The 22,627-nt window shown below is 49.6% G+C and overlaps 1 protein-coding gene across 5 annotated transcripts in view; it reads left to right on the forward strand.

Annotated features, from left to right (window-relative positions):
- LOC112617401 (ATP-dependent 6-phosphofructokinase, platelet type) overlaps positions 1-22,627 on the forward strand; it is a 61,525-nt gene that overhangs the window by 14,642 nt on the left and 24,256 nt on the right. For all 5 annotated transcript variants that reach the window (XM_025374167.1, XM_025374168.1, XM_025374171.1 and 2 more), the window contains 6 exons: positions 13,697-13,774; positions 16,160-16,349; positions 18,162-18,327; positions 19,588-19,632; positions 19,866-19,974; positions 21,228-21,323. In XM_025374167.1, coding sequence (XP_025229952.1) covers positions 13,697-13,774; positions 16,160-16,349; positions 18,162-18,327; positions 19,588-19,632; positions 19,866-19,974; positions 21,228-21,323 — 684 coding nt within the window. The remainder of the gene's footprint in view (positions 1-13,696; positions 13,775-16,159; positions 16,350-18,161; positions 18,328-19,587; positions 19,633-19,865; positions 19,975-21,227; positions 21,324-22,627) is intronic.

Here is a 22,627-nt window from a genome sequence, read left to right on the forward strand (position 1 = left end):
TCCCCAGCACAGTCCTCCACCCCCCTCCCCAGCACAGTCCTCCACCCGGTCCCCAGTGCTGAAATTTGCACACAGACTTCCAGAAGAGGCCGTCACCTGCACCTGACACCAGCCAGCTTGGTTTCTGCTGCTGCTGCAGCGTATACATGTGCATACACTGAATACCCTGAATTTGTTTCCTTTGCCTTTTGTTTTTTTTTGGGGTGGGAGAGAGGGTGGGTGTGATCTGCCTTGGACTTTGGGAGACGGTACCACACCCGTCCTGAGAGCTGCTCTTAGTACAGAAATGTGGTTTTAAAAACTGTTTGGGGATGGAGTATCCCGAGATGAGTTTTTTTCTATTGTAATTTGCAAAATGTTTTTAAATTCATGAGACTTGTAGTTCCCAGAATGTTTCCCAGGACACCTTGTGATTTTCGCGGCTGCTCCTGTTCCCGCGGCCCTGACGCTGTTGTGTGTTGAGTGGAAGGAAGTCCCCTCACAGAAGTGGCGGCCCGAACACTCACAGGGACTCTGGGTGCAGAGGAAAGGAAGGAAGTGACCTCTGTTATTTCACAGATAAACCGACTCATCTTGGTTCACTTTCTCCATGTCACCACTCAGCATTTTCAGGGCCAGGAACAGCGTTAGACCCCCGACCCCTGGCCTCCAGCCAGATGTGGGGAGTGATTTACCCCTCAGGACACTCTCCGGTGTGTGATTTACCCCTCAGGACACTCACCGGTGTGTGATTTACCTCTCAGGACACTCTCCAGTGTGTGATTTACCTCTCAGGACACTCTCCCGTGTGTGATTTACCCCTCAGGACACTCTCCCGTGTGTGATTTACCCCTCAGGACACGCTCCCGTGTGTGATTTACCCCTCAGGACACTCTCCAGTGTTTGGAGCGTTTTTGGATTGTCCCATTATTGAAAGGATTGTCCCTGGAATGTACTGGGGAGAGGCCAGTGATGCTGCCACACCATCTAGGATGGACAGGATCACACCCCACAAAGAACGGTCCGGACCCAAACGTTGGCAGAAGCAAGGCTGAGGGACTCTGCACTAAACCAAGGGCACGCTGGGTTTGGTTTCAATGTTGTTAGTTGAGGATGGGTGCGGGGAGTGAGGCCGAGGGGACTGTGAGCGCCTAATCTTGGATGCAGTCACTGGCGCACTTTAGTCTTTCTTGATGTAAGGTTTGTGTTTTTGTGGCAGTTGTCGGGTGTCTGATTTTTATTGGTCACCGTGTGCTGTAGTCGCCCATCTGTTTCCTGGTGGGATTGAGATGTCCTCAGACCTGTGCCTGTCTGTGTGGCAAGTGCCAGAATTAAGGAGTTGGTATGGAACACACTGGGAGGCCTACCCTGGAGGCCCTGGGCTTTCTCTGCTTTTTGTTTCATTCTTTTTGAGACAGAGTCTTGCCCTGTGTCACCAGGCTGGAGTGCAGTCGTATGATCTCGGCTCGCTGCAACCTCCACCTCCCAGGTTCAAGTGATTCTCCTGCCTCAGCCTCCTGAGTAGCTGGGATTACAGGCATCCGCCACCACGCCTGGCTAATTTTTGTGTTTTTGGTAGAGACGGGGTTTCATTCTGTTGGCCAGGCTAGTCTTGAACAGCTGACCCCAAGTGATCCACCTGCCTTGGCCTCCCAAAGTGCTGGGATTACAGGTGTGGGCCACCTCACCCGGCTCGTAGGCCCTGGGCTTTCTTTGGAGGTAAACCCCATCTGTTCTCTCTGTCTCAGCTGGGAGGGCTGGGGCTCTAAGGCCCATCCATGTGACTCCATGGCCGCAGGTGCTGTCTGGATGAGGTCTGGACAACCTCGTCCGGCGGGGATCGTGCCTCTTCCTGCCCCTGCCCTCAGTGGCGAAGGCGGGGTTCTGACTGTGAGATCTCATTTCCTTTAGAGAAATTCAAGGAATTTCTGCAATTCCTTTGCTGAGATGTGGCCAAAATGAATCCTTGTGTGCAAATGGTGTTTTAGGGAAATTCTCATTTTTCTGATAACTTTTCTAGTAAGTGGCACTTTCGAAGCTGTCTAGGGAGCAGAGCCGAATGGACTATTTATTAATTTTGGCACAAAGAACGATCAGGCTTTTGGAATTATCTTACTGAGGGAGATAGGAGCAGCCTGGGGATTGGCTCATCTGAGCCCAAATTGCCTCTCTGACACCCTCCCCACCTGCCCCAGAAGGTGGGAAATCCTTGTGAACGGGTCCTGTTCCTCACCTCCCTCCAGAGGTAGCCCAGGCATCAGCCTACCTCTGGGCGCCTTGGGAACATAAATTCTCATGGACCCTCAGACCGCCAGGACTTTGTATGAGTGGTGGGTTCTTTACCCAGTTGTAGCAGTAAGTGTTGAATCCATTTAGGGTATCATCATTTTGGTGTTACAGATGTAAAAATCCTGTATCTTTAATTCTAAGATAGAAAACACGCTAAAATCTGCGAGTATTTTCCTAACTGGGCAGCAAAGTCCCGGCTGACCTGGAGCGTGTTACATGGGGGTGATCCCATCCCCCAGCCGAGGTGGCCCCTCCCACCTCTCTCTGCAGGAGTGGGTTTGATGCCGCACACACTCCCAAGGGCCCAGGATAGAGGTTCAGTAACACACACGGTGTCGGCTCCCACCTCTCTCTGCAGGGATGGGTTTGATGCTGAGCACATTCCCAAGGGCCCAGAGTACAGGTGCAGTAACATACACTGCTTTTTAAAACATTTTTTATTTTTAATTATTATGAATACATAATAGTTGTACCTATTTATGGGGTACATGTGATTTTCAAAATTTTTTTATTGAAGTAAAATATGCATATATCATTTAATATCTTTACCATTTGTGGGCATAGAGTTCAGTAATAATAAATACATTTACAGTCTTTTCTTCCCTTTTATCCTTTCTTTTCCCCACCCCTCCCCTTCCATACCTCTGATAATTGCAGTTCTCTTCTCTATGAGATCAACTCCGTTGGCTCCCATGTGTGAGTGAGAACACGCAATGTTTTTCTTCTTATGCCTGGCTTATTTCTTATTTCTTTTTCTTTTTTTTGATACAGAGTTTTGCTCTGTTGCCCAGGCTGCAGTGCAGTGGCACTGTCTCAGCTCACTGCAACCTCTTCCTCCTGGCTTCAGGCGATCCTCCTGCCTCAGCCTCCTGAGTAGCTGGGACTCCAGGCACCCGCCCCCATGCCTGGCTAGTTTTTTGTATTTTTAGTAGAGACGGGGTTTCACCGTGTTGGCCAGGCTGGTCCCAAACTCCTGACCTCAGGTGATCCTGCCCGCCTGTGCCTCCCAAAGTGCCGGGATTACAAGCATGAACCACCATGCCCATATGCCTGGCTTATTTCACTTAACGGTAAAGCACTTTCATCCCCATTGCCACAAATGACGGGGTTTTCCCCTTTATGGGTGAACAGTGTTGTGTTGTTTGGGCACGCACCACGTTTTCTGTGTCCATTCATCCACTGACAGGCGCTGAGGCTGATTCCACACTGGGCGGTGGTGATCAGGAGTGAACATGGGAGTGCAGAGGTCTGTCTGTGCCGATTCCCTTTCTCGGGGTATGCTGCTGGCTCGTGGGGGAGTTCCAGGCATGTCATATTCTCATACAAGCATGTGATGCATTATGATAAAATCGGGGTAATTAGCATATCCATCACCAAGATCGTTTCTATGTTAGGAACATTCCAGTTTTACTCTTTTTTTTTTTTTTTTTTTGAGACGGAGTCTCGCTCTGTCGCCCAGGCTGGAGTGCAGTGGCCGGATCTCAGCTCACTGCAAGCTCCGCCTCCCAGGTTCACGCCATTCTCCCGCCTCAGCCTCCCGAGTAGCTGGGACTACAGGCGCCCGCCACCTCGCCCGGCTAGTTTTTTGTATTTTTTAGTAGAGACGGGGTTTCACCGTGTTAGTCAGGATGGTCTCGATCTCCTGACCTCGTGATCCGCCCGTCTCGGCCTCCCAAAGTGCTGGGATTACAGGCTTGAGCCACCGCGCCCGGCCCAGTTTTACTCTTTTAGTTATTTTGAAACATTATACATTATTATGTATACGTTATATATTATATATAATATGAATTATATATGTATTATACATATTGTATACAGTGTTATACATTATGTGTACATCGTTATGTATAACTTTGTTGTATATTATTATTTTTTGAGATGGAGTCTCGCTTTGTTATCCAGGCTATAGTTCAGTGGCGCGATCTCAGCTCACTGCAAACTCTGCCTCCCGGGTTCACACCATTCTCCTGCCTCAGCCTCACGAGTAGCTGGGACTACAGATGCCCGCCATCATGCCCGGCTAATTTTTTGTATTTTTACTAGAGACAGGGTTTCACTATTAGCCAGGATGGTCTGGATCTCCTGACCTCGTGATCGACCCGCCTCAGCCTCCCAAAGTGCTGGGATTACAGGCGTGAGCCACTGCGCACGGCCTATTATGTATTATTAAACATTTTTATACATCATTAACTGTAGTTCCCCCATAGTGTCACTCACCCCTGGATTTTATCCCTTCTATCTCAAACTGTCTTTACGCCCCCCTGCTCCCCACCACTTTTCTCAGCCTCTGGTAACCATCATTCTGTTCTGTGTCTCTGCGAGATCAGTTCTAACTCTGTCTTCATGAGATCAATGTTTTATTTCAGCTGTAACGGATGAGTAAGAGCGTGCAGCATTTGTCTTTCTGTGACTTGCTTATTTCACCTAATTTCTGCCTGTTCCATCCATGTTGCACTAAATGACAGGATTTCATTCTCTTTTATTGGCTGAATAATATTCTGTTGTATATCAAGATGTGGAATCAAGCTAAGTGACCATCAGTGGGTGCATGGATAAAATGTGGTGTATATACGCAATGGAATATTTTTTCAGCCGTAAAAAAGCCTGCTTTTTAAAATCCCAAGCCTTCTGCGTCCTGGTGTGCCTGTCAGTCCTGGGTTTTGGGTGAGCAGTCGTGGGCCTGCAGGAAGTACTCTGGTGACTGTGGACCCATAAATCAACGTTTCGTTTCTGTGTGCTCATCTGTGCAGTAGAAATCGTGTGTGCCCTCCTGTCTGCCTGGTAGAAAGGACTTGGAGAAGTCTTGAGACTAACGGGGCAGAGGCGCTGTTTGACTCCTTGTCAGGGATGAGATGTGCACGCCTTTGACTCCGTGGGTGTGTGACCAGGTGGGGAAACGGAGTCTGCACCTGCACACATCTGTTCATAGGTGGCTGTGCATTGAAGAGGCCCAGCCCCGTCCCCGGCCCGCTCTCCAGGTCATACCCACAGGCTGGGCTTCTCTCTGAGTCTCAGGCTATGGCATCTGGGGCTGGGCAATTCTTGGTTGGGGGGGGTCCTTTGAACCACAAGATGCTGAGCAGCACCTCTGCGTCCACCCACCCCATAACCACGGCAGTCAAAGATGTCCTTACATCTCCAACATCGGTGAATGTCCTCTGGGGGAAAAAAATCACTCTTTTTGGGTCCCATTGTTCTAGACCTATTTGGGCTCGAATTAAGATGTTATGTTTTTTTTTTTTTGAGCATGACTCAGTAATGTATCCAACAGAATTTTTCACCTATACTCTAGTTTCTAACCTACAGCTCTCTAGGTTACCAACAGACCAAAACAATTAAACAGGTTACTATTAATTAAAGGGGCTTGTTTTTTCCTTTAGTAGTGCGTGTGTGAAGAAAATATTAATCTGGAAACAGTGGCATTTCTGCTGAAAGCCTGGCCTTGATCTACTGAGCCCTGCTGTCTGGCCGCTGCTTGCGCTCCTGTAAACCTGGGCCAAGCCTACGTGTGAGGCATGCCAAGCCTTGGGCTCCCTTCCAGGGAGGCTCGGGGAGGTTTGCCAGTTAACCCATTCTTTTCTACCTGGTGAACCAATTGTTAGTTCTTTCTTTTTTCTCTGAAGCTAAGGTTTTTCCTTAGAAGCCTACAAATGGCTTTAGTTTCTTGGAGATCATCATCTCCAAGATGTTGATCTCATATACCAAGTATATCAGATGCTTTGACCCAAAGGCCATGCCCAGGATAAACTACCCTGGCTCCGGTGGGTCAAAACCAGGCTGGGGCAAGTCAGTTGGTTAACCCAGGGCTGCCACTGTGGCTGCAGAAAAGAGTCGACTCCTTGCATTTGGTTTCATTCATGGATTTAATATCCTGTTGTTGAAGATTTTCCTGCAGAGTTAAAAAATTGTTCATCTTATTATAGTTCTTCAAATGTGACTCACTTAAGATTCTTGCCGAGCACCCTCGCTCATACTTGTAGTCCCAGCACTTTGGGAGGCTGAGGCGGATCATTTGAGGTCAGGAGTTAAAGACCAGTCTGGCCAACATGACGGAACTGCGTCTCTACTGAAAACACAACAGGTAGCTGGGCGTGGTGTAATCCTTGGAAGGCTGAAGCTTGAACTCAGGAGGTGGAGGTTGCAGTGAGCCTAGATTGCACCACTGCATTCCAGCCTGGGTGACAGAGCGAGACTGTGTCAAAAAAGAAAAAAGTCTTTTATCTTAATTTTTTGTTTGTTTGTTTTAAAGTTTGGTTCCGCTCTGGACAGCTGTTTGTAAACATTATCAGAGCCATCTTTGTCGTCGTCCACACCCTAAAGAAAGGCTAGGAATAATTCTGATCATTTTATCAGCTAGTTCTTTCCATGATTAAAAACAACACATTCAAAAGGTGTCAGTTAAGTGATGCCTTTTTATGTTGAAGGGATAACGGGTGTTGGAACAGCATCAGCATCCAGCCTCTGGTCTTCCCAGATGTGCTGCCACGGAGCCTGTGCCACCCGCCCCCTCCCCCAAGCTCAGCTCAGGTGCCCGAGGGTCTCCATCTCCCCACACCCCCTGGTCAGCAGCTCTGTCCCTGCACCCAGACGGGCCAACCCTTCTGAGCTTGAAATATCAGCATGTGATCTTAGCTACCCTTGTTTCAGCCCTGAGCATTACAGCTTGACTTACTATACCAATACACAAACCATTAACTTATCAATGAATTGATTGGCATCATGCTTCCCCTCCTTAGTCGGTCTCATGGAGATAGAGAGTAGGATGATAGAGAGCAGAGGCTGGGAAGGGGGTGTGGACAGGAGGGGGTACAGAGAGGTGGACGGGTGCAAACATATGCTTAGATAGAAGGAGTAGGTTCCAGGGTAATAGCAGAGTAGCCTGGCTGTGTTAGCAACAGCGTATTAATATATTTCAGAGTAACTGGGGGAGAGGACTGGAAATGTTCTGAATGCGTAGAATTTAAAAATACCCAGGGTGACGGACACCCCAGTACCCTAATCTGGTCATTACAGGTTCTGTGCGTTCAACAAAGACTCACATGCACCCCACAAATATGTAAAATAATATGTGTCAATAAAATTTAAAACATACGGGGGAAAAACCTTTCCCTTCCTGATAGAAACCCTTCGTTTGCCATAGGAAATATTTCTTTTTGGATAAAATGAACCTCCTGCTTTTACAATTTTTTAAAGTGAGAAATCTCACACTTGGGACTCCAAATAAACACCTTTTCCCCAGAAGTGCTGCTGCCCCCCTGTCTGAGGAAGAGGGTGGAGGGGCCTCTCCTAATCCAGAGGATTCCTGAGCTCGTGGGATATGTGGATGGGGGTGGCCATGGAAAGCAGTTGGCAAGACAAAGAGCAGGTGACAGCACTGGCCCTGACTTTTGGGGCTATGTCTGATTTTTTTTTTGTTTTTAATTTGTCTCACCCCTGCCATCCCTGAGTGTGGCCCCTACCTTCCCCCAACGGTGTTGAAAGACCAAGTTTGTCCACATCCCATTCAGTCACATCTCTTTGATGTTTTAAACATAACTATTTCTGCCTGTTAACTTCCTTGAAGTGAAAACTATTCAGCCACTCCATTTCTGTCTAAAAATAAGTGATGCTTGAGCACAGCACTGTGCAGTTTCTTACGTGTAGCTGTTCTTGACCTGACTCTGCAGGGTCTTGACCAGAACCCATGCCTTCCACTAACACGTGTGTGTGCTCACCGAGCTACCTGACTCCCAGAAGGCCAGTTCAGGCGGCCTGGGTCTGCTCTGCACTCCCTGCCTATCGCTGGAACATTGTCCAACAAAATCGACGCATCCAGGCTGATGGTAACCACAGGAACAAGCATTGTCTTTTATTACATGTTTATATGCCAGCCAGGTCCCATGCTGAATTCTTCATGTATGATCTGCCTTCATCCCACCACCACGTACGCCATTGCCCGTGGCTTCAGACAGTCTGGTTCCAGTCAACATTTCAGACTGCAGAAGAGCGCCATCTCCCTTCACCGCCACCTCCCACCACTGTGCTCAGCTGAATGAGCCTGGGGGAGGGGGGGTCTTTGCTATAAGGCCACTGCCGGGCCAGTGCTTGGAACTCTCTCTCTACTGGGGAGGAAGGGTGACCGGCTTCACTCCTGCTGGGGCTGTTGGTTGTACAACTTACCTGGAATTGTGCACTCTTAGCTTTGGCTTAAAGAAATCTGTGATGCCAGAGGGCTAAATACATCATGCTGTTGCCTTATTGGTCTTCCACAGAAGCAAGTGCAGGACCATAAGATGGTGTGTCGTGTTCTAACCTATTTCAGAATTTTACAGTTGACTGAGTCTCCCAAGAAGAAATCCTGAGGCTACTCTATAGAAATTTTCTATCAAGTAATGAAATCAGTGAGTGTGCTTTGCTGGGGTGATTGGTAGGGTCTCTGGACAAGAGCGTTCCTTCAGAGTCTTGGTGGGGAGGTGAGCAGGGCTTGGGGTGTGTACTGGCGCGAGGCTGTTTAATCTCAGGCTCTGCCTCTGAATTTCCTAGAGACAGGATAAGACCACGATTCCTGGCCTTTGAAAACCATTGACATAGTGAACTTCCTGCCGCCTCTCTTTCATGCACACCTAGTTTTGAACGCTGGTGTTTCCTGAGTCTAAGCCTAGGCAGCCGTTCGGAGCTGACCTCTCTGCGTGCGTGCTCTGAATTCTAGAGGTGAAACACTTTAATTTATTAAGGAATATTGTAGCTTTAGGTTCTGTGGGGGAGGGAAAAGGATTAAACTAGGGAAAGCTTGATTCTGTAGGAAACAAAAAAAAATAGTAGGCCCGGCGCGGTGGCTCACACCTGTAATTCCAGCACTTTGGGAGGCCGAGGCAGGCGGATCACGAGGTCAGCTCGAGACCATCCTGGCTAACACTGTGAAAACCTGTCTCTACTAAAAATACACACACAAAAAAAGCCAGGCATGGTGGCGGGTGCCTGTAGTCCCAGCTACTCGGGAGGCTGAGGCAGGAGAATGGGGTGAACCCAGGAGGTGGAGCTTGCAGTGAGCTGAGGTTGTGCCACTGCACTCCAGCCTGGGTGACAGAGCGAAACTCCATCCCCCCGCCCTCCCCCCCCAAAAAAATTAGTATTTACTCAGAAGCAGCAAAGCCCATAAATCTCTAAATGCAGTAACTATGTCTGCAGGAAGCTGGTGATAACATTATCTGGAAGACACTTTTAAAGTCTGTTATCTCCAGTAGCTTATTTTCTTCTGGTAGTGGGAATGTTCACCATTTGGAGTTAGTTGAGTGAAGAATTCAGGAAATCAGGTTGGAAAAAAGCATCCTCTGGTTGAGAAGACACATGGGCCCATCCAACAAGCATTCTGAAAGAAAAAGCCTACTGCTGCCACACAGCACTATAATTTCCCTTTGTCTGTAACTTAAAAAAAAAACAATACATCTGAGATGTCCGAGAAAGCCGCCCGTAGGTGAACTAGTTTACTCCATTTATGATGGATTCAGTGAATGCCTAAAAATTCTGGCCAAAACCACCTCTACATATGGAACAATCTCCTACCTGGTTAGAAGACTGTGGTTATTTTGGCACAGCTCAAAACAATTTCGAATAAGTTACAATGACTTCAGAGCCTGTGGCATGTTCTTAGATGTGATGAAATGACTCAGTATAAAAATTCTATCGGCCGATGGATCCGATGCAGCCAACAAGGAGCGCTAAGGTTCATCTTGTGAGTCAGAGTTCACAAGACAGAGAGTGTTACTTTGGCCAGAAAACTGAGATAAGGTTAAAGGTTTTATGCTCTGTTTTTCCTATGTGAGTCATAAAACTGGCTTGGAAGGCAAATTCCAAAAGGGTGTTTTAGGAAACATTTGGGCTTTGGCTGTAGTAAGATAAATATTCAGCCTTCTAAGAAGACTTCAAAAGAGAAAACTCATCTGAATTTCTACGTTGTAGTACGTTTGGGCAAAATGAGTCTTCCTAATTTAGTAATATCTTCCTTGCTGGTGAAAGACAGCTTAGAACCGTGGTTGGTGGCTACTTTTCACATGTTCCATGGGAATCGTGACTTTGCAAATTAAAGAATGAGTCATTTCCTAGCAACTTAGCTGACGCATGCACTAGACAGGCAGCTTTGGGGGCGGCACTCAAAGTCCTCCCTTTTAATTTTTTAATTGTTTTCTTTGCCATATGCATCTATGCAACACAAAATAATGAAATTATTTTTAGAGAACGTTTTACTTTTCAAAATGTTGTGGTTTGCAGAGCAGTTTTCTTATTACTCTAGAGGCTAGGGGATTCGTTACCATGTTTGATTAAATCCGTATTTAAATTCTGCAAACTCATGCAGGGAAAGGCAATTGTTTGGTTCCCACTATGGCATATTAAGTAGTAAAGTGCCGGGTGGCGGTCGACTTGGAAGCAGCGTCTGGGATAGCACGTGCTCCAGGAATACTCTGAAAGCTGATGTCGTGAGGGGTGCACGGTTGACTCCTGGGCCTGAGATGGCCTCAGGATGCTGCAGCAGCCTTGGTGGCATCCTTTTAGCAGGGCAGCGGCCGGGACTGGCGCCTTCCCCTCAGTCTCTTTATTTACCAGAAAACTGCATGCACAGAAATGACCGCAGCAGCTCTGGGTGTGGGAATTTAGAGCTGTCCGTTTTCAGTTTTGCCAGAGCCCCAGGGTTATGGCCACTCTACATCCCGGTCCACCCAGGGAGGTCCTGGTTTCTGCTGTGGTTCAGGCCTCATCATGGGTCATCTTTTCTCTCCTCCTGAGATGTGGGCTTGGAGGATGGGACGTCGTCCCTCTAAGAAGGGTCCGTTTCAGCATGGTGGTGCAGGCTCTGACTCTTCGGCCCAGGTCACATGCCTGCTTCCTTGTTTCCTTGCCCCACAAGCTTCATGGAAGTGAATCTGGACAGTCAAGATCACCACAGATGCAGTTTGTTCAGCGTTGCTCCAGACCTGAAGAACGGGGTGCTCTGTCGTGCGCGCAGCATGAAGCATAGTTCTTAGCAGAAACCTGGGAGTTTGGGGTGGTAGAGATCACTAAAAATGCAACCCCAAGGCTACGTAATCTCTTTATTTATGTATCCACCCACCCACCCTCCTACCTATTGTACTTCAAATATTCTAAGGAATATGGCCTCCAGGAGTCACTCGCGGCTTTGCATGCGGCCGTCTGTGCCTGGTGCGTCTTTGTGTGGACTACAGCACCCGCAGCAGGACAGAACAGAAACGGTGCCTCTCAGGGTGCCCTGTGCAGAGGGGAGGCCTGCGTCCGACCTCACACTTGCTCACCCTCACCCTCCAGGGGGACAGCTACACTGGACTCATCTGCACTGCAAGGGAAATCTGTTTTCAGAGCAAGGGGAGACAATAATAATAATAATCCCTCGAGTGAGACTGGGCTATGTTTAGAAGATGTTTCACTGCTTTGCCATGGAGGTAGGGGCCTGGTGATGAGCAGTGCCTATACCAGCCTGTGAGCCAGTGGCTGGGTGCCTGGGGGGGTCTCAGGAGGTGCAGACGGGGCTGCCATCGCTGAAATGAACCAGCTCTGCTTTGGGTTCTGTTCCATTCCAGACTGTTTTCTCCTTTCTTGTTTATTACATGTATGACACTAAATTATAAACACACACGTGGCCAGGCGTGGTGGCTCACACCTGTAATCCCAGCACTTCAGGAGGCCCAGGCAGGCAGATCACTTGAGGTCAGGAGTTGGAAACCAGCCTGGCCAACATGGTGAAACCCTGTCTCTACTGGGGGGAAAAAAAAAAAAAAAAGCCAGATGTGGTAGTGTGTGCCTATAATCCCAGCTACTCCGGAGGCTGAGGTAGGAGAATCACTTGAACCCGGGAGATGTAGGTTGCAGTGAGCCAAGATTGCACCACTGCAGTGCAGCCTGGACAACAGAGCAAGACTCTGTCTCAAAATCAAATACACATATATGTATATATAATGTTTCTGATGGAAATTTACATTTATAAATATAAGTATACAAATTGGCCAGCTATCAAGGTGCCTGCACCATTGATTAATTTATATACAGAACTCCGTAATCTATGAATCATTTCCTTTTTAAAAACCTTTCTTCCTTTTTTGTGTCCTCCTGACCCTCACTAAGGAGGGCTTATGAATCCAACAGTAATCTATTGTGAACTTTTCTAAATCCCTAATAGTTATTCCTTCTTAAGGTTAAATCCTGTGGAAAGCGAGTTACATAGATGAAGGTACCAATGGGCATTGCTGCATTTCCTAATCTTGTAGATTCTGTGGAGAAAAAGATGGGGATGCATTTAGCATTGAAAGGTAATTGTCCTTGGGCTTCTTCTGTCAATATGTCCTCACATGTTGATATCTGATTCCCTAATGCAGTGCAGTGTCATTAATGGAGGGTAAGGCAGACAATTATTATTCGGCTGTGCTGTTTAATAATATTTAATATATATCTCAAGTGGCCCAGGTTGTCTTGGCAGACGGAGCCCCTGACAAAATGCTCCCTTGTATGTCCTGTGGTCGACAACACTGTGTGCCTGTGAGTTTGTGCTGAAGTATGATAAACACGTTGGGTGAACGTGACCCCTTTCAACCTCTCGGGAAACACTGGGCCATAGGAGAATGGCTTGATTCCTCGTTGCACTCGCAGGCTGAGTCTAGGCAGAAGTTCCCATTACTAGGGACTCGGTGTGAGGACTTTCCCACAATTCCCTGCCTTCATCCAGCGCTGGGGCAGAAGTTCCCATTACTAGGGACTCGGTGTGAGGGCTTTCCCACAATTCCCTGCTTTCCTCCAGCGCTGGGGCAGAAGTTCCCATTACTAGGGACTCGGTGTGAGGACTTCCCCACAAGTCCCTGCTTTCACCGAGCGCTGGGGCAGAAGTTCCCATTACTAGGGACTCGGTGTGAGGGCCTTCCCGCAATTCCCTGCTTTTAACCAGCGCTGGGGCAGAAGTTCCCATTACTAGGGACTCGGTATGAGGACTTCCCCACAATTCCCTGCTTTCCTCCAGCGCTGTGGCAGAAGTTCCCATTACTAGGGACTCGGTATGAGGACTTCCCCACAGTTCCCTGCTTTCATCCAGCGCTGGGGCAGAAGTTCCCATTACTAGGGACTCAGTGTGAGGACTTTCCCACAATTCCCTGCTTTCCTCCAGTGCTGGGCAGAAGTTCCCATTACTAGGGACTCGGTGTGAGGGCCTTCCCACAATTCCCTGCTTTCACCCAGCGCTGGGGCAGAAGTTCCCATTACTAGGGACTTGGTGTGAGGGCCTTCCCACAGTTCCCTGCTTTCCTCCAGCACTGGAACTGCCCTGTCCTCTGACCAGCGGACGCTCAGGATCTAACATTCACTGTTATTTTTCCCATTTTATATAGTTTAAGGATCACTTCCCATTTAGTGAAGTTTATCTCAGTTTTAAAAGATTCTCCCTTTCTCCCCTTAGGGCTACCAGGGCATGGTGGACGGAGGCGCGAACATCGCGGAGGCCGACTGGGAGAGCGTCTCCAGCATCCTGCAAGTGGTGCGTACTGGGCTGCTGTCCACAGGGTTCTCTGAGTTGGAGACTCTCTCATGTGTAGTAAATTCCCAGACCACTTGAGCTCAGATCAGTTGATAGAGATTATGTGGAGAGAACAGACTGTGAGAAGCTCTTTACTTTTGGTTTGATCTTTAGAAATGCATGTGTTAATCTGTGACTCACTTTGAGTATTTGCTAATAGAAATAATCCAAATCGGTGCCTCCCCGCTGAAGACACTCGTGGGGCCCACACCTTCCTGCTGGTCTCAGGCTCTCTCTGCACTGGGCGCCTCCTGATTTCTGCCATATCGGAAGGGAGGTGGAGGGAATTTTGACAACCACGGAAGTTAGGTGGAGCAACATTTGCAAAACATCAGGACGTTGTGGGCTGAATTCACACAGGGGAGCGTTTCCATTCTGTGGTCGTGATTGACGTAGGAAGACGTGAACAGAGGGCTGAAGTGTGTGTGTGTATCAGTGAGTTTGTGTTTCTGCATGTGGTATATGTGGTGTGTGAATCTCAGTGTGTATGTAACTGAGTTTGGTGTGTGTCTGTATGTAGGTGTGTGAGTCTGAGTATGTGTGGTTTGCCCGTGTGTATGTGTTAACTGTGTGAGTTTGTGGCTAGTGAGTGTGTATCTGTGTGTGGGATGTGTGTATATGTGGTTTCCTTGTGTGTGTAGGTGTGTGTGGTGTCTGTGTGTGTGTGGTGTGTCTGTGTGTGGCGTGCCTGTGTGGGGTGTGTGTGTGTGTGTGTAGGTGTGTGTGGTGTGTGTATGTGAGCGAGCGAGCGAGGGAATGGGAATGGCACCCACTCCTCTGCAGTCCAGTTATCCTGGTTTCGTTCCCAAGTTGCAGCCACCTCTTTTGTCTTTTTGGTGGGAGTTTCTGGGTTGCTGACTCTACCTCCCATCTTGCCGGCTCTCATGCTGCCCCCTGGCTTTTTGTCCGGGCAGAGTCTGGAGAGCACCCCTGCCCTGCTCTGCGCCCCTACCCTCACCTGCCTTGGGGACCGGGTTGTAAGTGGTCTCGGTCACACTTGGTGCTGGTGACACAGGATCATGTGGAGTGAATTTCAGTTTTTATGACCTTTTCATAATGCTTTGACAAATTAAATGATGGTAGGTTTCATGTAAAAATATAAACTTTTCTGGGATTTGGAATAGTAATAAGTCTCCATATGTGAAAAGGAGTTGTGTGCATGTACCATTGGTGTATTGAAACACACACTCATAGGCCAGGCGCGGTGGCTCACGCCTGTAATCCCAGCACTTTGGGAGGTTGAGGTGGGCGGATCATGAGGTCAGGAGATGGAGACCATCGTGGCTAACAAGGTGAAACCCCGTCTCTACTAAAAATACAAAAACAAAACAAAACAAAACAAACAAACAGGCATGGTGGCGGGTGCCTGTAATCCCAGCTACCAGGGAAGCCGAGGTAGGAGAATGGCGTGAACCCAGGAGCGGAGCTTGCAGTGAGCCAAGATTGCGCCACTGCACTCCAGCCTGGGTGACAGAGTGAGACTCTGTCTCAAGAAAAAAAAAAAGGAAGAAGCAGGCAGTCACATCAATGCAGGGGTTTCCTGGGAGCTGCCTGCAGACCGAAGTCAGGGAGAGCCCTTGCCTCCAGCGCGGAGACAACCCCTGCTGCGCTTATGAGCACCTTGCTTGACGAAGTCAGCGTGCGTCTAGGGATCCAGTCTGGACTGGAGTTTGTTGGTGCATTCATGATTTTATTTAAATGAATCCTGCATTTGTCGATCCCATCAATTCTTAGTTTTTGGAAAACCAAGTGTGATGAATCATGGTCTATGTACCCTGGAAGTCTGGATGAAATAATTTAAGTTCCTGAACACGTAGCTCTTTAAAAGGGGCAGCGGGTATGTGGTGCAAAAAAAAAATCCCCTTGGCCCCAGGTTCCTGCTGGTTTTACCTGTAGGTGCTGTAAGGGGAGACTGGAGGGAGAGCCTGGCCACTGGTCACGCCACTTCCCTTGTCCTGGCCGGCGTGCTTGGTGTGGTCAGTGGGTTCGTCTTTGGTTCCACATGCATCTGGTTGAGCTCACTGGCCGGTGCTGGGGCGGCTGCTGTGACCCCACAGGCTGGTTCCTGCTCCATGTATTTAACTGATGGCTGCTGTGTGTCTGGCTCCTCCCCTCCCTGGCTCCTCCCCTCCCTGGCTCCTCCTGGTGTGATGCGCCTGTCTTTGTGGAATGCTGGTCTGGGACTAAAAACAGGAAAATCATAGTCTTTCATAGCTAGTTACTGACAAGGTGAAAATGAGAAAAACATGAATTCCAGCCCCTGTTTATAGTCAGCCTGTGTGCGCCATCCACCTGGCTTTCTGTCATGCTGTGAGGAGATGAGTAAGCTGGTATCGTCTTTCCCAGGGCGGGACAATCATTGGCAGTGCGCGGTGCCAGGCCTTCCGCACGCGGGAAGGCCGCCTGAAGGCCGCCTGCAACCTGCTGCAGCGCGGCATCACCAACCTGTGTGTGATCGGCGGGGACGGGAGCCTCACCGGGGCCAACCTCTTCCGGAAGGAGTGGAGCGGGCTGCTGGAGGAGCTGGCCAGGAATGGTGAGTGGACGCCTGCTCCTGTGTCCTGCGGGTTTTTGTCCTGTTTCAGAGCTTTGGAACGGACACGTTTCCCTCTTCACTGCAGCGGAAGCACCTGTTCTCACAGATCTTCCAGTCACCATCTCAAGACTTTTTATGATCTCAAAACACAACAGCAGCCATCATAAGAATGCTAGTAATTTAACCTTACCATGTGCCAAGCACCATTTGACCTTTGACACAGATAGTTTTATGGAATCCTCAGGACAGCCATCCAAGCCAGTTTTTAGATCATCCCATTTACAGATGAGGAATCAAATAGCCACTCGGCTGTGGGGTGGGCCAGGTCCCCAGCAGCCTGGGACACCAGTGTCCGCCTTTCAGCCCTCACACTGTATCTCTCCAGCTCGCTGGGGTCCCTTAGAACTGAAGTTCTCACAAGACTTTATTTATTTAGATACATTTCTGCCAATACATCATCTGGTACCACCTTTGACACTACTTAGGAAAGCGTTTCTGAGAGTCTTGTGTGTATGTAGGTTTTTTGGTTTGCTTGTTTTGAGACGGCGTCTGTCTCCCTTGCCCAGGCTGGAGTGCAGTGATGCGATTTTGGCTCACTGCAGCCTCTGCCTTCTGGGTTCAAGCGATTCTCCTGCCTCTTTCTCTTCCTCCTGAGTAGCCAGGATCACAGACATGCACCACCACACCCGGCTAACTTTTTTTTGTATTTTTGGTAGAGACGGGGTTCCATCGTGTTGGCCAGGCTGGTCTCGAACTCCTGACCACAGGTCATCCACCCACCTCGGCCTCCCAAAGTGTAGTTTTTCTCCCTTGAAGCAGTGTTATGTAATTTCAATGCAATATTAAATATGACCAGGGAAGCATATTGTTTAATAGCAACTTGATGAGAGGCGGCTTTGAGGCAAAGCAACTGTCTCCAGGCTTGTGAACATCCTTGTAGGGGACGGAGAACGCTGCCCGCTGGAAGCAGCCAGGCCTCACAGTTCTTGCTTGTCCACATCGTCCTGGTCTGGCACAGCCCACTGAGTGTACAGAGCAGGACAGCGGCCACAAGTCCGGGCCTAAGCTTGCCCCTGGCCCTTCGATGGTTCCGACTCCCTTTATGCAGAGCTGCGCAGCCCAGGTCTGTCCTGAGTGCGCGGTAGATGCCCACCCACGATCCAGCTTCCCACAGATGCGTGAGAAATCAGTGTGAAGATGGCCTAGTGTCTTAGATTCTCAATTCCATAATTGTAACATATCCGTGTTCAAAGCCGTGTCATTCTCAGAAGCTGTTGCCAGGAAATACTGAGATTTTTGTTTACCAATTGCAAATGTGGATCCTTTCTTTTATTTTTCGAATCCACTGCTCTTGTCTAAGTGCCAGGTGACAGTGCCCATTGTGTGTAACTGCTGCCAGCTTTGTCTGGCTTCTCTTTCCTTAACTATGCAGAATCCGGTTGCATTGAGTTCTGAGGAAATAAAGAATTGACCTGGGCAGTGGCTCACACCTATAATCCCAGCCCTTTGGGAGGCCAAGGCAGGACGGTCTCTTGAGCCCAGGAATTTAAGACCAGCCTGGGCAACATAGAGTCTGGCTCTACCAAAAAATTAAGAAATCAGCCAGGCATAGTTCTAACTTCTCAGGAGACTGAGGCAGGAGGATCGCCTGAGCCCAGGAGTTCAAGGCTGCAGCGAGCTATGATGGTGCCACTGCACTCCAGCCTGGTCAACAGAGTGAGACCCTGTCTCAAAAAAATGATACCAGTAACAAATCAAAGAGTTTAGAGTGTTTGTTTAGGGTGGTTGTGTTGCTGTTTGCTCCCCACGCAGGCCAGATCGATAAGGAGGCCGTGCAGAAGTACGCCTACCTCAACGTGGTAGGCATGGTGGGCTCCATTGACAATGATTTCTGTGGCACCGACATGACCATCGGCACTGATTCCGCCCTGCATAGGATCATCGAGGTCATTGACGCCATCATGACCACGGCCCAGAGGTAAAGCACTCAGAGGAACCGGCGGGAGGCCACGTGGGGCCCCATGTGTGCCCAGCTCAGATGTTACCACGGGCTGTAGAACATTCTGCAGATTGGGTGTCCTGGTGCTGGCTCGTAACTTGACTTTTAGGAACTATTGCCAGAAAATTGTTCTCTGGTCTGCTTTCCATTTTTAATTTTAAAACATTCCTTGTTTTTAACCCGATGATAAAAGAAAGCTGTGGATTAGAATTTGAAAGGAAGAAACAAAATAATAATTATCTGAATGTCCTATCCAAACATCTCCGGAAGGAGTGGCAAGAAGTAAACTGTGGTATGGATTTTCCACACCACTCATGAGCGATGCGGCCAGCGATGTCCTGCCCTGTGTAACCTATGGATTCACAAAGTGTGGTGGGGCCACAGCATTTGATCCGAGGTGCTCTAGACTCGGCGGATTATCACTAATGACTCTGTGGGGCACCCTACAATTTCTGAAGCAATTTGCATGAAAACCATGTGAAATGGTAAATAGAATAAGTGTCTCCCCTTTAAGGACGAGGTGCTTGAGACTGAGAGAGTGCTGAATCCAGTCCCCCGTGTGGCACCTCCCAGTCCTCTGTGTGTCCTGTTCCCAGTGACGCCTTCACTGGACATTCTCAGTGCGTGGGCGTGAACCCCACAGTTGGTGGAAAATCACTAAGTTGGAAGGCTGCTCGGAGCAGTTGGATTTTTCCATTCCCTGGGAAGACCCAGTCTCTGGGCGTTCACCACTTAGTGACACTGGCACGCACTTGTTTCCCTGGGAGAGATCCAGCCGTGGCTCTTGACAGCAGCCACCGACTGTGCCCAATAGAGAAGGTATCTGGGAAAGAGCCCAGCACGGGGCCTGGGAGTGTGAGTGTGTCCTGGGCACAGGCAGGCGAGGTGTCAAATGTGCAACTGGAGAGCGCAGAGGTGGCTCAAGTCACTTTCCTCACCGGAGTCTGGAAGGCTACTGCATAGCGTTTGCCTTAGTAGAAAATGAACCATTTTTGAAGGCTAGGTCCTTGCAGGCCTCCTGGCTAACTCGGCTGTCAGCCCCTTCTCTCTGCTGTCTGAGCTGTGTCCAGGGCTGAGTGGGTGCTCCCTGTGTTTCTCTGCTGTCTGAGCTGTGTCCAGGGCTGAGTGGGTGCTCCCTGTGTTTCTCTGCTGTCTGAGCTGTGTCCAGGCTGAGTGGGTGCTCCCTGTGTTTCTCTGCTTTCTGAGCTGTGTCCGGGGCTCCCTCTGTTTTTCTTCCAGCCACCAGAGGACCTTCGTTCTGGAGGTGATGGGACGACACTGTGGGTATGTACCTGCGGTGGGTCCAGTGAACGCGGTTCGGGTTGGGGACCCTTAGCGTCATCTCCCTGAGGCTATACCCCACATCCAGAATGCTCTCGCGGAGAGTCCTGGAGGGGCCGGCATCCCGCTTCATACCTGGCATTAGATCTGCCCATCTGTCACTGAGTGGGGTGCCTGGGGTACCCTCATGGGAAGGACCCTTCTGGGGTGTTGATGCTGTTGCCTTGTCCACATAGGTACCTGGCCCTGGTGAGTGCCTTGGCCTGCGGCGCGGACTGGGTGTTCCTTCCGGAGTCTCCGCCAGAGGAAGGCTGGGAGGAGCAGATGTGTGTCAAACTCTCGGAGGTAATGTGGGTCTGGCGGCCGTCGATAGCGGGCGATGCTGGCTGCATTGCTTTAATCAGGATCCCAAGTGGGACGGCATTTTAAGCAAGTGAAAATATTTCTCTGTCTCCAGTTTGTCACACTTTGCGTTTCACTCTATGGACTGTGAGCATGGGGCATGTTTTCCTCTATAAAGGCTGAGACTCAAGGCAGAAGAGGTCTCATTTAAGACCTGAGTCTGAGACAGAGTGAGCCTGGTTAGAATGCCCCATGTGTGCCTGACTGTGGCAGGTGGACTTCAGGCACTGTTGGCTCCAGGCTCCACACAGCCACCACTACCATTTTCTACGGGCGGGTCTTTAATGCGGGGCTTTATAGAAAGCGAATCCATTGAGGATGAGTTAATCCACACCACATCGTGGAGTGGTCGCCGTGTTCCTTTCATGACCTCCTTAGGCTCACGTGACCGCTGTGAGCATAGGAAGGACGATGGGGACAGCAGCCACGGCAGCCCAGCAGTGCAAGGCCTTTGGGGTGCACCTGTGGCCACCAGAACTCGCTGTGTGGGCCCTGTGTTCGCTCACACTGTGTTTTCTGTCCCGCCTCTCTGCTGCTGGAGCCTGTGCGCAACAAAACTTCATCCCAGTGGCCAGGCTTCGGGGCCTCCCCTGGGAGGGGCCAGGGAGGAGTGGTTTACGGGGAGGTGGCAGGAAACTCTGGAGGGAGGCAGAAAGCATGAGTGCACGAGGCGCCTGTGGGGGGTCCATCTCTGTGTCCTTCCCCTTGGGAACCCGTGTCAGTCACACCAGCGCCCTCCACCGAGGGCTGGCTGGGGCCACATTTCTGTCTGTGGTGGTGATGTGAGCTCCCAGTCCCAAGGAGCTCTCTTCCAGTGAGCCACAGCTGCCTGCCCCTTCACCCCTGCCCTTTCACCCCTGCCCCTCACCCACCCCTGCCCTCACGCCTGCCCCTCACCTCACCCCTGCCCCTCACCNCCCCTGCCCCTCACCCCTGCCCCTCACCCCTGCCCCTCACCTCACTCCTGCCCCTCCTCTCACCCCTGTCCCTCCTCTCACCCCATCCCTCCCTGCTGTCATCCAGAGCACCTTTCACCACCTTCTGATGTCATTGGGAAGCAACTCTTAGGAAGCTGGGCAAAGATTCCTGCCCAAAAAGAGGCTAGTTCAGTCCGAGACAGATTTCTGTGGTTTTGTTGTGGTTGTTGCTAAGAATGGGATTAGGAATTTGAGAGCTTTAATTTTCTGTGTCTGCAGAACCGTGCCCGGAAAAAAAGGCTGAATATTATTATTGTGGCTGAAGGAGCAATTGATACCCAAAATAAACCCATTACCTCTGAGAAAATCAAAGAGGTGAGTGCGTGCAGCTGTTCCCTTTCGCTTGGTTTCTGCCTGGAAGCAGGGGAGGTTAGCATCATGGGCAGGCTTGGTTTAGAACACTGAATTATTAACTTTTTATCCTTGATATTTAAAACATTTTCATCATGACTCAGAAGTTGGACGGCCTGGGAAACACACAGCGGCATGGGGGCCTGTTCCCCTTGTGTCCCCTCTTGCCGAGCCCCTAGAGGTTCCGGGACTCCCCCGCAGACATAGAGGTCAGCTCGAGTGGTCACACGTGTTCTTTGGATTAGAGCGTTCTGGCTCTTAAACGTGAGCTGCTCTGAGAATGAGGACTGAACACTTGGCAGCTGACCTGGGCTTCTGTTTGCCACAGGGGGAAAAGGCGGCGCCTTGCTATTCCCTGTGCCCTCCCGTAACCCAGAGCATCAGCTGAGCACATTCTTACTCACAAAGAAAGCTGCTGTGTCCTCGTGGCCCTGCCAGGGGACGGGCTCTGGCAGGCTTCATGCCCTGGGGCTTGCTCAGTGCCTGCCCATCTGGAGAGGACTCCGATGCCATGGGCCGGGCTCCTGCTGTAGACGGGGCTGGGGACGGGCTCTGGCTCTAGCAGCCTCAGGGCAGAAGGCATCGCCACCTGCCTTTGTAAGTCGTGTTCTTTATTGTGCTTTGTTATGGTCAGTGAAGGAGCAAAACATGTCTCTGGATATGAAAACGGTGACAGACGCCGGGGAAAGACAGCTGCCAATATTTATAAGTGGTAATCCATAAAGTCGAGGCAAAGATTTTATTTCCCACTTAATTATAATTAAATCACAGGACAATGGACCAAGAAGGAACCATGAAATTCACGTAGCCCAGCCCCACTGTTCTTACAGAGGAGTAAGCTGAGTTCCAGAGACAGTCAGTGGCCTCTCCAGGTCACCGGGCCAGCGTGCCTGTGGGGTGGGGCGAGGGGAGTGCCTTGATTGGACTGGGTTGTGCTGTCAAATCACAGCTAAACAAATTTAAGCTGGTTAAAGGAAGATGTTTACATTTTTGTAAAATATAAGTAATAGTTTAAATGCAACCTACTGAAACCTTTTTTTTTTTTTTTTTTTTTTTTTTTTGGTTAAAGCACCGAACATGTGACTTGCATTCATTTTCTAGGTGCGAGCCAAGATTTTGTTGGGTAACAAAGGTATTATTTTTCAAACCAAGTTTCAGCTGCCTGTTATCTATACTAGATGTTCTGCTAGGAAACAAAATTTAGAAATAACTCTTCCCATTTAGATCTGAAGAAAGAGCGAAAAACCTTTTTCAGTGCCCCGTACCTG

The sequence above is a fragment of the Theropithecus gelada genome, unplaced genomic scaffold, assembly GCF_003255815.1.
Source record: "Theropithecus gelada isolate Dixy unplaced genomic scaffold, Tgel_1.0 HiC_scaffold_16163, whole genome shotgun sequence".
NCBI lineage: Eukaryota > Metazoa > Chordata > Mammalia > Primates > Cercopithecidae > Theropithecus > Theropithecus gelada.